General features: G+C 48.3%; 1 protein-coding gene, 1 long non-coding RNA gene and 2 other non-coding genes across 12 annotated transcripts in view; all 4 read right to left on the bottom strand.

Annotated features, from left to right (window-relative positions):
• The window catches only part of RALGAPB (Ral GTPase activating protein non-catalytic subunit beta), a 129,820-nt gene extending 114,915 nt beyond the window's left edge, over positions 1-14,905 (bottom strand). For all 9 annotated transcript variants that reach the window (XM_078371644.1, XM_035298592.3, XM_054255340.2 and 6 more), the window contains exons 1-2: positions 14,867-14,905; positions 13,481-13,552 (exon numbers count right to left, since the gene is read on the bottom strand). Coding sequence is in view for 8 of the 9 variants with exons in the window: in XM_035298592.3 (XP_035154483.1) it covers positions 13,481-13,504 (24 nt within the window). In the remaining variant the exon portion in view is untranslated. The remainder of the gene's footprint in view (positions 1-13,480; positions 13,553-14,866) is intronic.
• On the bottom strand, positions 10,261-12,509 carry LOC144582472 (uncharacterized). Its single transcript, XR_013535176.1, has 2 exons — positions 10,746-12,509; positions 10,261-10,660 (listed from the first exon to the last, which is right to left on the bottom strand). It is a non-coding gene; the product is annotated as an uncharacterized LOC144582472 (long non-coding RNA).
• Positions 12,385-12,518, bottom strand: LOC118154310 (small nucleolar RNA SNORA71). The gene has a single exon (XR_004744181.1). It is a non-coding gene; the product is annotated as a small nucleolar RNA SNORA71 (small nucleolar RNA).
• On the bottom strand, positions 14,273-14,405 carry LOC118154312 (small nucleolar RNA SNORA71). Its single transcript, XR_004744183.1, has one exon. It is a non-coding gene; the product is annotated as a small nucleolar RNA SNORA71 (small nucleolar RNA).
• Positions 14,906-16,213: the final 1,308 nt, after the last annotated feature.

The raw sequence follows: 16,213 nt of genomic DNA, 5'->3' as shown, positions 1-16,213 counted from the left end.
ACAAAACCAAGATCTTCAATAGTAACAGGTTCCAAATACTGTACCTTTTTTTTGTGATGAGAATATGAGAGTAAGCAGGAATGGCACATTTTACATTAAAAAAAAAAAAAAAAGGTGAAGAGATGGTTCCTGGACTAGAACAGAAAGAGGCAGGGGCCATGCCAAAAATCTGTGTCCCGGGCCTTGCACACTCTAGGACTGCCTTCGCTGCTGTCCTGCGCTTCCCCCAGAGCCTCCTCAAGCACCTTTGAGCCCACTTCCTCCACTATTGAAAACATCATTTTCCAGGTAGTCCTAATTGTCAGCCCGAGCCCTCACCCAGCCTTCACTCATACCCCAGAACACCCCCTCCAGTAAAAAAAAAAAAAAAAAAAAAAAGCCCAATTTACACACACATACTTCTCCTTCTTGGAGGGAGTGCACCTGCTGTTTTATTTTTAATGCCAGGAAATACATTTAGGGATCAAAAAATAAGAGCAAACCACTGATAATGGATTGTTGTCTGAATACTGTGTGCAGAGGCTGTCATAACATGTTTATTTTGAGAGCTCAGCATGCCACCCTATTTGCTGGAATCTCTCATTAGGTAGGCCAGTGTCGCAGATGGGAAAGTCGACCTGGATAAGGAAAATACCCGCAGTGCCTCATCCAACGGCCAAACCCTCAGTGGAATTCCATAATAACTGGACATTTGGGGCAAGTTAAGGAAAAGACTCAGGCTTTTAGCCAGAACGCATTGGTGACAGAAACCTAACTTAGGCTAAAAATAAATAAATAAAGAGTAATATTGATTGGAAACCTTATGTAATCAAATGAGAGGGAGGGCAGAAATCAAGTCAGACTTGCAAGACAACACCAGGGACTGGAATTCCACTGGGAATCCCTGTCCTGTGCAGACTTCTGATTTCACACTCACTCAGCTTTCTTGCATATGTGAGGAATGCGTGCCAGGTTTACCTCAGGACAAATCTCCATCTATCTTCACTGTATTTTTGTATTTTTAGTAGACATGGGTTTCACCATGATATCCAGGATGGTCTCAATCTCCTGACCTTGTAATCCCGCTGCCTAGGCCTCCCAAAGTGCTGGGATTACAGGCGTGAGCCACCAAGCCCCACTGATGTTTGGTTTTTTAAGATGGAGTCTTGCTCTGTCACCCAGGCTGAAGTGCAGTGGCCTAATCTCAGCTCACTGCAACTTCTGCTTCCCAGGTTCAAGCAATTCTCCTGCCTCAGCCTCCCAAGTATCAGGGATTACAGGTGTGTGCCACCATGCCTGACGAATTTTTGTATTTTTAGTAGAGATGGGGTTTCACCGTGTTTCACCAGGGTGGTCTCAAACTCCTCACCTCAAGTGATCCGCCCACCTTGGCCTTCCGAATTGCTGAGATTACAGGCATGAGCCACCACACCCTGCAATGAGCAGCTTCATTTTTTAAAATAAACCTTTTATTTTGGAATAATTTTAGATTTACAGAAAAATTTAAAACCTGGTACATAGAGTTTCCATATCCCCTTCACCCAGCTTCCCCTAATATTAGCATCTTATGTGACCATGATACATTTGTCAAAACTGAGGAATTAACACTGGTACATTAGCATTCACTGAACCACAGACCCTATCTTGATTTTGCCAGTTTCCCATTGACGTCCATTGTCTCTGCCACACAGAATGGTATGTTACATTTAGTTATGTCTCCTTAATCTCCTCCGTCTAGAATGCCTTCTCAGTCTTCCTTTGTTTTCCATGACCTTGACGGTTTTAAAGTGTTGGTTGGTAAGATATTTTGTAGACTGTCTCTCAATGTGGATTTTTCTTTTTCTTTTTTTGAGACAGAGTCTTTCCTTTTTGGAGACTGGCTGGTGTGCAGTGGCATGATCCTGGCTCACCGCAGCCTCCACTTCCTGGGTTCAAAGGATTCGCACGCCTCAGCCTCCTGAGTAGCTGAGAGTACCCAATAATTTCTCATGGTTTTTAACGATTTATTCGTTGTAGGTGACTTGTTTCTCTTGATGAGATTATGAGCCAACAAATGTCTGTGTTCACTGGCGTGCGTTCACAGTGCTTAGTACAGAGGCCAGCACTTAGTAAACAGGTAGTGATGGACTGAATGAACAAACGCTGGGCACAGAAAAGTTAACTCCAGTAGGATCTGTGCTAGAGAAGTACACCCAGGATTTGGTGTCCTGCCTCAAGAAGGCTCTGGACCATGAGACAGGATTCCATCAGACACGCCTGATATATACCTGACTATGCTCTGCCAAGATGGGGGAGAAGGGATACCAGAGAATGGGGGATCCAAGCTGGAGCTGCTTCATTAAGCCCCCACAAGATGCAGCAGCCTTTTTGTAAAGGAGGCATCCTTGAACCCTTTCTTGTCTAAAGCTATGATATCAGGAAGATAGCTACTTGCTGTATGTGGCTACTGAGTACTTTAAATGTGGTTAAACTGAGATGTGCTGTATGTATAAAATACATATCAGATTTCAAAGGTTTCATCTGGGGAAAAATCTTAGTAACAATTTTTAATATTGGCAGGGCAAGGTAGCTCACGCCTGTAATCTCAGTACTTTGGGAGGCCAAGGCGGGCGGATCACTTGAGGCCAGGAGTTTGAGACCAGCCTGGCCAACATGGCAAAACCTGATTTCTACAAAAATTAGGGTATGGTGGCACATGCCTGTAGTCCCAGCTACTTGGGAAACTGAGGTGGGAGGATCACTTAAACCCAGGAGGCAGACATTGCAGTGAGCCAAGATCATGCCACTGCCCTCCAGCCTGGGTGATGGAGCAAGACTCTGTCTCAAAATAATAATAATGATAATTTTAATATTAATTACATTGTTGAAATGATAGTATTCTTTGATGTAATATGCTAAATGAAATATATTAATATTACCAAAAATTTATTTCACTTGCTTCTTCTTAATGAGGTTGCTAGGAAAAGTATATGTGGCTCACATTATGTTTCTAACCGGACAGCACTGTCATACACTAACTATAAACTCCTTCATTTGCCTTGTTCAGACCAGAATGCCCATCTGACAGCAAGGCCCAGCACATAGTGATTGTCCCATAAGTATCTGGAGTGTGAATTCATACAACTTATTATCTATGTACTTTTTTTTTGAGTGATCTCAGCTCACTGCAACCTCCACCTCCTGGGTTCAAGTGATTCTCCTGCCTCAGCCTCCCGAGTAGCTGGGGCTACAGGCCTGTGCCACCACGCCAGCTAATTTTTGTATTTTTAGTAGAGATGGGGTCTACTAATGTTGGCCAGGCTGGTCTCGACCTCCAGACCTCATAATCTGCCCGCCTCTGCCTCCCAAAGTGCTGGGATTATAGGTGTGAGCCACTGCACCCAGCCTATCTATAGACTTTTATGCGATCCTCTTGAGGGCAACAACTTTCTTGCTCATCATGGTATATCTACTCCCAGTACAGTGCCTAATCAATATTTTTTGGATGGATGAATGAGCCTTCATTCTGTCCAGCTCTCTGTTCTCCTAGCTCAGTTCTGCCACATAATCTCCCATCCACTGTGTCACAGGGGCTCTGGTGCCAGGCAACAATTTCCTGGTAGGGTCATGGCTCTTCTTGATGCTAATCCTGGTTCTTGGGCCACGTTGGTGATACCTTTCTCAAGTTTCCTCAAGTTCTGGGGGCCTGGGATGATTCCTGCTTCAGACACAACAGTAATGGGAAGGATACTTGATATTTTGGTGTTGGCTAAAACGTGGCTATTGTCCCTGTAGGTGTCAGGTTCATGGAATTCAATCCACAAAACTACTGATTTAGATGGGGACTATTTCAGAAAGCCTGAATAATAGGCAATAATTTGAAGCAGATGGAACAAATAGTAAAATATCCTAATTTCCGGTTTTCCAGTACAAACATGCATCTGACAAGCTTGATATGCTTATGCTATTTATGAAATCAGCCTGAAACATTTGTCACTATTTAATACACCAGGAAATGGAAAACCAGCTAAGCCCCTCATTAAATGTGAGACAGGTCTCTCCGTTTGTTTTTTTTTTTTTTTTTGAGCCTTGGTTTCCTTATTTGTAAAAATGGAAGATAATTAAATCTACCTTACTGGGTTGTTGAGAAGATTAAGTGAGGTAATTTATATATACAGGCTTAGTACAGTGCATGGCACTTAGTAGAAGTTCAATCAATGTAGCAGTGATGAACACCAACCCCGCTGGGATGTCTGCAAATTAGCAAACAAGAAAGAAGAAGGCATTTGTGGTGCTTTAACAGATGAACCTTTCATAATGACATTTTATATTTGTTCTTCATTCTAACTATCAACAAGCTATACGTGCTCATCAAATAAAAACAGCAGACATTTGTCGAGCACTCAGTGCAAGGCAGTTACTGTGTTATGCATTTAACATGCATCGTCTTATTTAGTCATGGCTATTTGGGGTAAAATCTCTTTTGATGGTCAAATTAGAAAGCCAGAAACTGAGTTCAGGGAGGCAAAATAATGTGCTCCAGGGCCCATAACAATTAAGTGACCACATCAGGTTTTTGTGTTTTTTTGTTTGCTTGTTTTGTTTTTTTGAGACAGGGTCTCACCGTCGCCTGGGCTGGTAGCTGGGATTATAGGCATATGCCATCACACCCAGCTAATTTTTGTATTTTTTATAGAGATCGGTTTCACCATGTTGCCTAGGCTGGTCTCAAACTCCTGGGCTCAAGCAACACCCCCCTATCTCAGCCTCCCAGTGTTGGGATTACAGGTGTGGGTCACCATGTGAGTCTTTTTTTCTTTTTTCTATAAGAGACAGCGTCTTGCTCTTTTGCCCAGACTGGAGTACAGTGGCACGATCATAGCTCACTGGAGCCTCAAACTGGACTCAAGGAATCCTCCCTCCTCAGCCTCCCAAGTAGCTGGGACTACATGCGTATGCCAACGTGCCCAGCCAATTTTTAAACATTTTTTATGGCCGGGCGCAGTGGCTCATGCCTGTAATCCCAGCACTTCGGGAGGCCAAGGCAGTCAGATCACCTGAAGTCAGGAGTTCAAGACCAGCCTGACCAACATGGTGAAACCCTGTCTCTAAAAAAAAAAAAAGAAAAAGAATTCAAAAAAAATTTTTTTTTAGAGACAGGATCTCACTATACTGCCCAGGTTGGTCTCACACTCCTGGACTCAAGTGATCCTTCCACCTCAGCCTACTGTGTAGCTGGGATTCCAAGTATGAGCCACCTTGCCAGCCACATCAGATTCTTAATGACTTCACCAGGCCCACCTGTCATCATATGTGGCCACAGAGGCAGAGGGGCCTAATGAGTCATTCCGGTGCATACTATTGAGGCATCTGCTGGCCTCATTCCTCATCCCTAAATGTTGACTGAGCACATTCCACCCGTCAGGCAATATGTTGGTATGCTTTTTCACTATAATGAGAAAAGGCTCATTTTGCTCCCTTTAGTAATGAGCACAGTAGCAGTGAATGTAAGGTCTCTCTCAAAAAAAAAAAAAAGAGGACATGTGTGGTATTACAGGTTCATACCTGTAATCCCACCACTTTGGGAGGCCAATTTGGGAGGATCACTTGAGACCAGCATTTTGAGATCAGCCTGGGAAACATTGCAAGACCCCATCTCTACAAAAAAATACAAAAACTAGCCTGGCCTGATGGTGATAGCTACTCAGGCGGTTGAGGCAGGAGGATTGCTTGAGCCCAAGAAGTTGAGGCTGTAGTGAGCCCAGATTGCACCACTGCACTCCAGACTGGGGATAGAGTGAAACCTGTCTTAAAATACATAAATCAGTAATTAAAAATAGCCTGCCCATGGTGGCTTACACCTGTAATCCCAGCACTTTGGGAGGCCGAGGTGGGAGGATCACTTAAAGTCAGGAGTTTGAGGCCAGCCTGGCCAACATGTTGAAACCCCATCTCTACTAAAATTACAAAAATTAGCTGGGTGTGGTGGTACATGCATATAATCCCAGCTCCTTGGGAGGGTGAGGCAGAGGAATCACTTGAACTCAGGAGGCAGAGGTTGCAGTGAGCCAAGATCATGCCACCGTACTTCAGCCTGGGTGGCAGAGAAAGACTCTGTCTCAAAAATTAAATTAAAAAAAAAATTTTTTTAAGGAAGAGGAAGTCTGGGCGTGGTGGGTCACGCCTGTAATCCCAGCACATTGGGAGGCCAAGGCGTGTGGATCACCTGAGGTTAAGAGTTTGAGGCCAGGCCGGGCGCGGTGGCTCAAGCCTGTAATCCCAGCACTTTGGGAGGCTGAGGCGGGTGGATCACGAGGTCAAGAGATTGAGACTATCTTGGTCAACATGGTGAAACCCCGTCTCTACTAAAAAAGTACAAAAAAATTAGCTGGGCATGGTAGCGCGTGCCTGTAATCTCAGCTACTCAGGAGGCTGAGACAGGAGAATTGCCTGAACCCAGGAGGCAGAGGTTGCGGTGAGCCGAGATCGCGCCATTGCACTCCAGCCTGGGTAACAAGAGCGAAACTCCATCTCAAAAAAAAAATAAATAAATAAAAAAGAGTTCGAGGCCAGCCTGACCAACATGGTGAAACCCCGTCTCTACTAAAAATACAAAATTAGCCATGCAGGGTGGCGCATGCCTAGAATGCCAGCTATTTGGGAGGCTGAGGCAGGAGAATCGCTTGAGCCTGGGAGGCAGAGGTTGCGGTGAGCTGAGGTCACGCCATTGTATTCCAGCCTGGGCAACAAGAGCAAAACTCCACCTCAAAAAAAACAAAAAAAGGAAGAGGAATCTTGGTCACATGGCCAAACCTTATAAAAATTCAGAAAAAACTGAACACCCGAGCCTCATGGCAAGTCAGAATACTGCTCACAGTCGTGCCTGGAGGAGCAGGAATGTGGTTTGGAAACTGGAATATCATTTTCCACCTATGAGTTCTAGAAACAGATCTCTCACTTGCAACAGCAGCTCGATGTTCTGTGTTCCTAGACGCTGCTGTTAAGACTTAATTGCTCTGTCTCTTCCTGTTTCTGCAACCAATTACTCAGTCTCTTGACATGCAGAACTCTCCCAGAAGGAAAACTGCAGGGCTGTGATCACTGCTATGGGTCCTGAACCAAGGTGATGGGTTAAGCCTATCAAGGCTGTCCTTGGGTGACTGAGCTTCCCTAGACCACTGAGCTGTGGTTAGAGGTGTGGGGGATAGGGAGCTGATAGGTGCTGACCCTGGCCTCTAGACACACCCAGCCAGGTGCTGGACCAGTTAATCCTAGCTTGATTCAGCTGCCACCCTCACAGCAGGGTGAGATGTTCATGTGAGACATTCATAATTAGAAACAGCATTATAGTGGCCTCAGATGCCTGTTGTTTCCCCACTTCACTGGGCCTGGTATCCACGGGAAAAGCTTTCTACTGTCCCTGGTCCCTGTGGTGATGGCAGCTTGCACAGGCTGCAGCGAACGCCCAGCAGTGAGAGCTCCTCACTTTAGTCAAATCACACCTCCCTGGGGAGACCTTCACGTCTACTCAGTTTAAAATTCTACTCCCACCGGGAGCGGTGGCTCATGCTGGTAATCCCAGCACTTTGGGAGGCCAAGGTGGGCGGATCATGAGGTCAGGAGTTCAAGACCAGCCTGACCAACATGGTGAAACCCCATCTCTACTAAAAAAGAATACAAAACTTAGCTGGGCATGGGGGTATGTGCCTGTAATCCCAGCTACTCAGAAGGCTAAGGCAAGAGAATCGCTTGAACCTGGGAGGCAAGGGTTGCAGTAAGCCAAGATTGCACCACTGCACTCCAGCCTGGGTGACAGAGTGAAACTCTAACTCAAAAAAATAAAATAAAATGCCACTCCCTCTGCTGGTCCCCAAATATCCTGTGTCCCCACTTTATGACTTTTTTCCTTAACATTTCTCAAGCATTCTGCCTATTTTAGTACTTTGTTTTGTTTATGATTTGTCCTTGTCCTCTAAAATGTTAAGTACAAAGCAGGGATTTGCTCTTTTTGTCTGTTTTGTTTACCAGTTCCTGAATTGTGCCTGCATAGAACTGATACTTGATATGAATGGAAGGAGGGGCGGGGAATCCAGTCTGGGTGGAGGTTCCGCAGGCAAAGGCTTCCTGAAAGAAGTGACCCAGGCTGAGTCAGCTGAGCCTGAAGCAGTCGATGCATTCCAGACACACAGGCCAGGAAAAGAACAAGTTCAGGAGCCTTAAGCAGAAGGGTGGCTGAGGCTTGGGGTGCTTGTATGAGATAAGGGTGGATAGGAAGGCCACAGGCAGAGTGAGGAGGGCCTTGCATGACTGTCTGGAGAATGGGAAGTCTAGGCTAGAGGCTGAAGGCAGGGTCGGGTGAGAGTGGCAGAGAGCAGAAGGACCTAAGAGGCTGGGCCAGCGATGAGGACCACTTACGTTTGGAAAGGAAGTTCTAAAGAGCGAGAAGAGCTGTCCTTATCAGCATTTCCTGTGTGCCAAGTGCCATGCTAAGAGCTTCTGACACATTAGTTCACCTACCTTCACATCCAGCCTGCAACCACTAGATGCATGAGAATAGGGTAATAAATGAGGGAACCCTCCACAAATCAACCAGTTTGGCTTACTAAGGAAATTTTTATCCCAAGGGGCCAAGCCACAGGAAGTGGGTATCTCTATAGCTGACACTCTCTTCCCCCAGTGTGGCAATCTCGCCTTTCTCCTTGTTTCTCAGTACTCTATCACCGTCACCTCCTATAGAACAAACTAAACAGGCATAAGAGACCCCTGGGTTGCAGGATTGATGTAGTGGGTCAAGAAGACCATGAGAGAGGGAGAGAGAAAGAGAAGGTGAGAAATTAAAGGGAATGGGGTGTAGACACTGGTCCTATTAGCTGACAGGAACCTGCTTAGCAATGAGAGGAGTCAGTCAGTTTGCTAAGACAGGTCTACCAATTCAAGGCACCAACCAGTGTAAAACTTCACCAAAAATAGTGGACTCAGAAAAGGGGAGAACTCTGGCCCCCTTTCCTTGGTGGGGGAATGTGGTCGTTTCTTACTAAAGGACAAGGGCCACAGTTGAATAAAACTGGCCAGAGAGGGGCTGCGACAGGTCGGGGGGGGGATCTTCAAGAGAGTAAATGGGAGGTGTCAGATGGTCCTTGGGTAGGAATTAAGAAGAAGGGCAATGCAGAAATAAGGCCCTCACCAGAAACGGCTGCACAGTGGACTCTTAAGCTCCCAAGAGTGTCTCTTGCTGGCAGAGGTCATCAGAGGTATCTGACAACCTGGTTTCCCTCAACTCTAGTCACAGTGATTTTTCATTTCATTTCTTTTTTTTTTTTTGAGACAGAGTCTCACTCTGTTGCCCAGGCTGGAGTGCAGTGATGCAATCTCTGCTCACTGCAACCTCAGCCTCCTGGGTTCAAGCAGTTCTCCTGCTTCAGCCTCCTGAGTAGCTGAGATTTTAGGCACCTGCCACCATACCCCACTAATTCTTGTATTTAGTAGAGATGGGGTTTCACCACGTTGGCCAGGCTGGTCTCGAGCTCCTGACCTCAAGGGATTCTCCTGCCTCAGCCTCCCAAAATGCTGGAATCATAGGCATGAGCCACCATGCCTGGCTTTGTCACAGTGATTTCTATTTCAATTGAAGCAGTGGGACCAACTGACTCCAACTTTTTACCATGGCCTTTGCGAGCGTTCCTGTGTGTGAAATACTCCTGAAAAATGAGGAAAGAGTAACATGTGCAGGTGGTGATGTACATGCACACTGAGCACATCACTGTGATCTTTGCAACCAAGATAATCCCCAAAGACCAAACCTATCTCATGCTAACAGAAGCCCCAACAGTTGGCATTGCCTGCCACCTGCCCCCTATCCCCAGCTCTCCAAAGGCAGCTGTTCCTCATACACTCCACTGTCTCCTCTGCTCAAAACCAAATCCTTAATCCATTCACCTGCAATCCACCACCTGAGCTCAAGGAACTCACATTTCTCAAGGACTCCAGCCCCTGCCTCCATCTCTAAGTCACTCCATCTTAGTTTCTCTCCCAAAGCCCTGGCTCAAATGTTCCCCTTTGCTCCTAAACCTGAATCCATCCCACCCCCAGATGCACTTGGGATTATGGTTCAACCCCAGTTGAATATTCCCTAGGTGTGTATTAAGGGGAAAGACTCAATGAGTGAGAACCAGAAAACCTGCCCTTGTGACCCACTTTCTCTACACCCAGCCTTGCTGGCACATGGAGATACTGATAAAACACACACACACACACACACACACACACACACACACACACCCAAATGAAAGAACAAGTAGCAGGGCATGTTTCAAGATTTATTAAGTGGGTGAGAGGACAACGGTCCAAAGCACAGAATAAGTCAACAGGACCAAATTCTTGGTTTTCAGAAGTCACACCAGGTGGAGGTGGGAGGACACGGAGGATGGCCACTGGATGGCCTGGCCTAGATGGAAGAAAACCAGTCTTCCTGGGCCACGGGTCTCTATGGCACTAGCAGAGCAGAGCTAGCTCAATAGTCTTCAACTCTGGACCCCAAGTCCCCAGAGCCACAGGGCTTTTTCTCTGCCCACTCACACTGAGGGAAAGGTTGATCCATGTTGTGCTGGAGGCAACAGGGGTCAGAAGGTCTGGCTGTGCGTCACGGGGTGACATCACTCATCACTCTCGGCTATGCCAGTGTCTGCGATCAACCCCAAACAATCTAAAGGAGAAGTCAAATGAAGTCAGCAGCTTGGAATTTCCACTTTGGAAACACAGGCTGACTTAACCTCTTGGCATTCACTTACCATGAGGAGGTCCCTCCAGGGGAGCTGGGTCCGCAGGTCACTGTCCTGAGAGGCTCAGTGCCTGCACCTCTTGGGGTTTCCTCCAACAGTCTCCAGCCCAAGGTGACATCCCTGGAGTGAAGAGAGGCCACAGAGCAGGAGGCTACAAGTCCTTTGTCTCCAGTGTTCTGTCATCTTTCCTCAAGCTGATATCAATGGGAATGCCCCCAGTTAATCTATCAGGTATGAGTTGCCAGTTTTTTCATACTGAACTCATCTCAAAAAGGAATCTCAATGCTCTCAAAGAATAGCCAAAATAAAAACTGTCTTAAGAGTCTTGATGGGCAACCGAGCAGATGTGCAAGTGGCAGAGAGACAGCTGAAGAGACATCTCAGGGCCCTCCCATGGATGTCCCACCTTGCCTGCTGGGAGCCAAGGACCACCCCAGCAGCCATCCCTCCATGCTCTCATTACTTGCCTGAACATCTGTCTCCCTGGTGGGACTGGACACCCTTGTTCCCCCCAGCCTCAAAGGCCTTCTCACATTGCTACCCCTCCCTGGAATACCTTTCTATTGCCCATCACATCCCACTCCTTGAAAGACCTGCCCAGGCCCGTCACCTCCAAAAGGCCGCTTCTCTTTGAAAATCTTAAGGCAGTGACTATATGTCACCCAACATCACACTTCGTTAAAAATAATTCACGGGCCAGGCGCGGTGGCTCACACCTATAATCCTAGCACTTTGGGAGGCCGAGGTGGGTGGATCACAAGGTCAAGAGATCGAGACCATCCTGGTCAACATGGTGAAACCCTGTCTTTACTAAAAATACAAAAATTAGCTGGGCATGGTGGCACACACCTGTAGTCTCAGCTACTTGGGAGGCTGAGGCAGGAGAATTGCTTAAACCCAGGAGGCGGAGGTTGCAGTGAGCCAAGACTATGCCATTGCACTCCAGCCCGGGTAACAAGAGTGAAACTCCGTCTCAAAAAAAAAAAGGCTGGGCTTGGTGGCTTACCCCTGTAATCCTAGCACGTTGGGAGGCCAAGGTGGGTGGACCACCTGAGGTCAGGAGTTCAAGACCAGCCTGGCCATCGTGGTGAAACCCCATCTTTGTATAAAAAAACAATTTTTTTATAAATAAATAAATAGATAAATAATAATAATAATTCACAGCCGGGCACAGTGGCTCATGCCTGTAATCCCAGCACTTTGGGAGGCCGAGGTGGGTGGATCACAACGTCAGGAGATGGAGACCATCCTGGCTAACACAGCGAAACCCTGCCTCTACTAAAATACAAAAAATTAGCCAGGCATGGCAGCTTGCACCTGTATTCCCAGCTACTTGGGAAGCTGAGGCAGGAGAATTGCTTGAACCAAGGAGGCAGAGGTTGTGGTGAGCTGAGATCTCACCACTGTACTCCAGCCTGGGCCACAGAGTGAGACTCCGTCTCAAAAAAAAAAAATCAAAACAAAACAAAAATAATTCACTCCGGGTCTTTCCACCATCTAGTACCTAAACCTTGACACTGACAGAGACTGCTCTCTGATAACAGGAGGCTAAGCTGACAAAAGCCACACTAAAGCGTCTCCCATCGCTCACTCACACAGCAGCCTGCAATGCTCCTGAGACCAGAAGGTGCTAGCCTGAGAGAAGGAGTGTGTGAAAGCGCCAGCATTTGAAAGGGACAAGTGTGAACCCTCCAAACACGGGAAACGGCTTTCAGCAATTCCTCTTCCTGCATTATCGATGACCAGAGCACAGGCAGCCCATGATCATTTTTGAATGCAGGTGTACACAAGGCCAGAGAGAGATCCACGAGGTGAAATGGACGCCAGCAGCCTGTGGACTAGGTCCAGTCCAGGAAAACAATCAAGCTATGCACAGGACCCCAAAAGTGGCCCTGCTTGCCTGCAAAAGCCCCATAGAACCTCCCTGCCAGGAGGAATCAAAGAGAAGTTACATGGGGCAAATACCATGGGAAAATACTGGTTGGTAATGATAGGAATCATGTGGTCTCAAGTACCACAAAAGTCACCTCTATTAGAACGTTATCTTCCGGCCAGACGAGGTGGCTCATCCCTATAATCCCAGCACTTTGGGAGGCTGAGGCAGGTGGATCACAAGGTCAGGAGATGCAGATCATCCTGGCTGACACGGTGAAATCCTGTCTCTACTAACAATAAAAAAAAAATTAGCCAGGCGTGGTGGCATGCGCCTGTAGTCCCAGCTACTCGGGAGGCTGAGGCAGAAGAATTGCTTTAACCTGGGAGGTGGAGGTTGCAGTGAGCCGAGATTGTGCCACTGCACTCCTGCCTGCAAGACAGCAAGACCCTGTCTCAAATAATAATAATAAAAAAAGACATTATTTTCCAAATGAAGAAGATAAGGTTCTGAATCAGTCTTTGACTGAGTAGTGGCAGAAGGGGATTCAAAGCCAGGGGACCAGAGGCTCTGATGCCTAGGTCCATACATTTTCCATTACAAAGTCCTGTTGCCCAGAGAGGAAGAGCAGAGACCTCTTATTACGAAAGTGAGACTCTGGAGGTTTCTCCAGAGTAGCAAGCCCTAAAGCACATGAAGGGCCAGAGGTGATTTGGGTTGGCTTGGTGGACAGAAGATCTGGAGACCCACAGTGCCATTCTCATCTCACCTCTTAGCTACCCTACATCAACCCCAAAGCTCCTGGGAACATGTACAGGACTGTACTAAATAGAAGGAACCAACATTCCAGAGAATGAACCAGAGATCTTACCTCAAGGACACTGAGGTCTAGCATGTTTCCGACATGGCAACTCCCATGATGCCTCTGCACACAGTGGATTATCTGCAACAGGTAAGATGCCATGAATGAGCACCCAGCTTGACCTGCTCAGGGATGGCAGGCGACAGGGAAGGGCTTGGCACAGTAGTTACCAGACAGTAATCATTCCTGAGCAAACACACTATTTCCTCATAAAAGACAAAACAGTTAACTCTACAGAGGAAGACACTGGATGGTCTATGGCAGGGTGGCCAACACTGACCAACGTGTAGTTAATCAGCAAAAGATGGAAAAGGAGATTCAGCAGGGCACGATGGCTCACATCTGTAATCCCAGCACTTTGGGAGGCCAGGGCAGGCGGATCACGAGGTCGAGAGGTCGAGAGATCGAGACCATTCTGGCCAAAATGGTGAAACCCTGCCTGTACTAAAAATACAAAAATTAGCTGGGCATGGTGGTGCACACCTATAGGCTGAGGCAGGAGAATCACTTGAACCCAGGAGGCGGAGATTGCGCCACTGAACTCCAGCCTGGTGACAGAGACACTCTGTCTCAAAAAAAAGAAAAGGAGATCAACACCAGGTTTACAGGAGTGTGCCATGGCTGAGTAGCAGTGACTCTACTGGTCATCAAGGGGAATTTAAGCAACACACATAGCCTAGTTCCCAACAACAGGGAGCAGGAAGTGAAAGCCTTAATGACATAACACACACAGCAGCCCCCAATCCCCTGGAGGCCCAGGTGTGTGCAGCATTGAGAAACAGGAGTCTGGAGAAGCAGGAGTGTAGGAAAGCTCCTGGGACATGAAGGTGACAATGTGGACCCTCCAAACACTGGACAACCTTTCCCACATTTCCTCTGCCTGCACTATCAATGACCAGGACATGGGCAGCCGTGATCACTTACACATGCAGGCGCAGAAAACCGCAGAGGGTGATCCAGGAACAGAGGCCAAAGCGAGCTGCCTGGAGGTTGCCGAAGCACCAAGCCCAAAGGACCTGAGTGCTATCCACTTATAGCACTACAAAGCTCTCATCTGCCCCCATCAAGAAAGTCACAGAAGACTAATTTCTGGTAAAAATGCCTAAATTGTTAGCTCCTCCCACAAATACTGAGTATCTACAGGTAACAAGACATCATGGGTTCAAAAGCAAAAAAAAAAACACGTGCAAGGCCTCTCCCCTCACAGAGCTTTTGCAGTTTCCCTACGTTACAGAAAGCCAAGTTCAGGAGAATGAAAGAACTTAGCCAGGCTCGCCTCTGCAACCGGCTTTGCCAGACAGTTCTCGGAATTCATGACCATGCCCTCTGCTGGGGTACCCCAAAAGGGAAAGCTTAAGTGCCCCCCATAAGGTGCTCATGAGCAGCAGCACTTACCCAGGGACATCCTCACTCCGCGGACAGGGGGAGCCCCTCAGGGAGTGCAGATCAGGGTGCTGCAGGGAAGATGGGGGCGCTGGCTGGTGCAGCTGGTGGGGAACCAACAAAGCCATCCAAGGGAGAGCTCTCATCTGTCTCCGGGAGAGCCGCACAGCCCACCAGGCCTAGGCAGAGAAAAGCGTGGGGAAGGGGCTTTAGTACAAGGCCCTGGCAAAGGAGCCTGGAATTAGCCCTTCTGGGGCCCTGAGAGCGTCCTCCATTTAAACCTCAGCCAACCGGTCTGTAAAATGGAGGTTTAACACCTACTTTTTAAAGGTTACTGAGGGGAAAATGAATTAACGGCTCCAAGGGTGTGGCACAATGACTGACTCTGTAAGCAACTGACAAACGGCTTTGGGGGCTTCCAATGTCAGGGGTCGGAGATCGGGGTCGGGGGAGTGAAAGTCGCGGGGTCACAAGTGCCCCTCAGCCCGCGTGCAAGGCCCCGGGCACAGCGTTGCCGAGCCGTTTCTCTAGGGGCACTAGGCCTCCCCGCAGAGCCGCTGCGCGGACCAGGGGGTCTGACGTCCGCATGGGGTTGGCTCAGCCCAGCGGCGGCCGAGGGCGCGGCTCACCCGCCAATCTCTTTCCCGAGGACGCGCGAATCCCGAGGGGGGCCCCCGGCGAAGGGGACGAAACACTGCAGCAGGGGCTGGGCCGGACGTCCGGCCAGCTCTCCCCACTTCCCTTGGGGCCTCAGTTTCCCCTTTTGTCAGGGAGGAGGTACATAGCACAGGCCTTAGGAGGCCGATGGGGGTTCCTGGAAAGATTATGCCTCGGGCGCGGCCCCTTCAGTGACTCATCCGGGGCGCCAGGACGGATGGCGGCGGGTACGGGGGGGGGGGGCGGGTAACCGCGCGGCTCGGGGGCGGAAGGGCAGGACGCAGACCACAACTCCAAGACACTCTCCGGCGCTCAGCACCCATGGAAATACAGCGGGGGGGGGGGGGGGGGGGGCGCGGCTGCAGCCTAGAGCGGCGCTTCCGCCAGCCCCACCCCCCACCGCTACACAGACGTGCCTGCAGCGCCCCCTGGCCGGACGGAGCTGCAATTATGTCCCTTTACTAAAGCCCTTTCCAAGCATTCATATAAAGGAGCATCCCTTCCATGAGTTCACCCACCTGTCGTGAAACATCAGCTTCCATTTGAGGACACAGTGAGAAGATCTATAGCCATCAGTCTATAACCCAGGAAGTGGGTTACAACCACTTCCTGGTTTACCAAATCTACTGGTGCTTTTGATCTTGGACTTTTAGCCTCCAGAACTGTGAGAAATAAATTTTTGTTGATTATAAGCCAGCCAGT

The sequence above is a fragment of the Callithrix jacchus genome, chromosome 5 (assembly GCF_049354715.1).
Source record: "Callithrix jacchus isolate 240 chromosome 5, calJac240_pri, whole genome shotgun sequence".
Lineage (NCBI taxonomy): Eukaryota > Metazoa > Chordata > Mammalia > Primates > Cebidae > Callithrix > Callithrix jacchus.
Note: the sequence above shows the minus strand (reverse complement) of the source record. Positions and strands in the feature narration are given on the sequence as shown.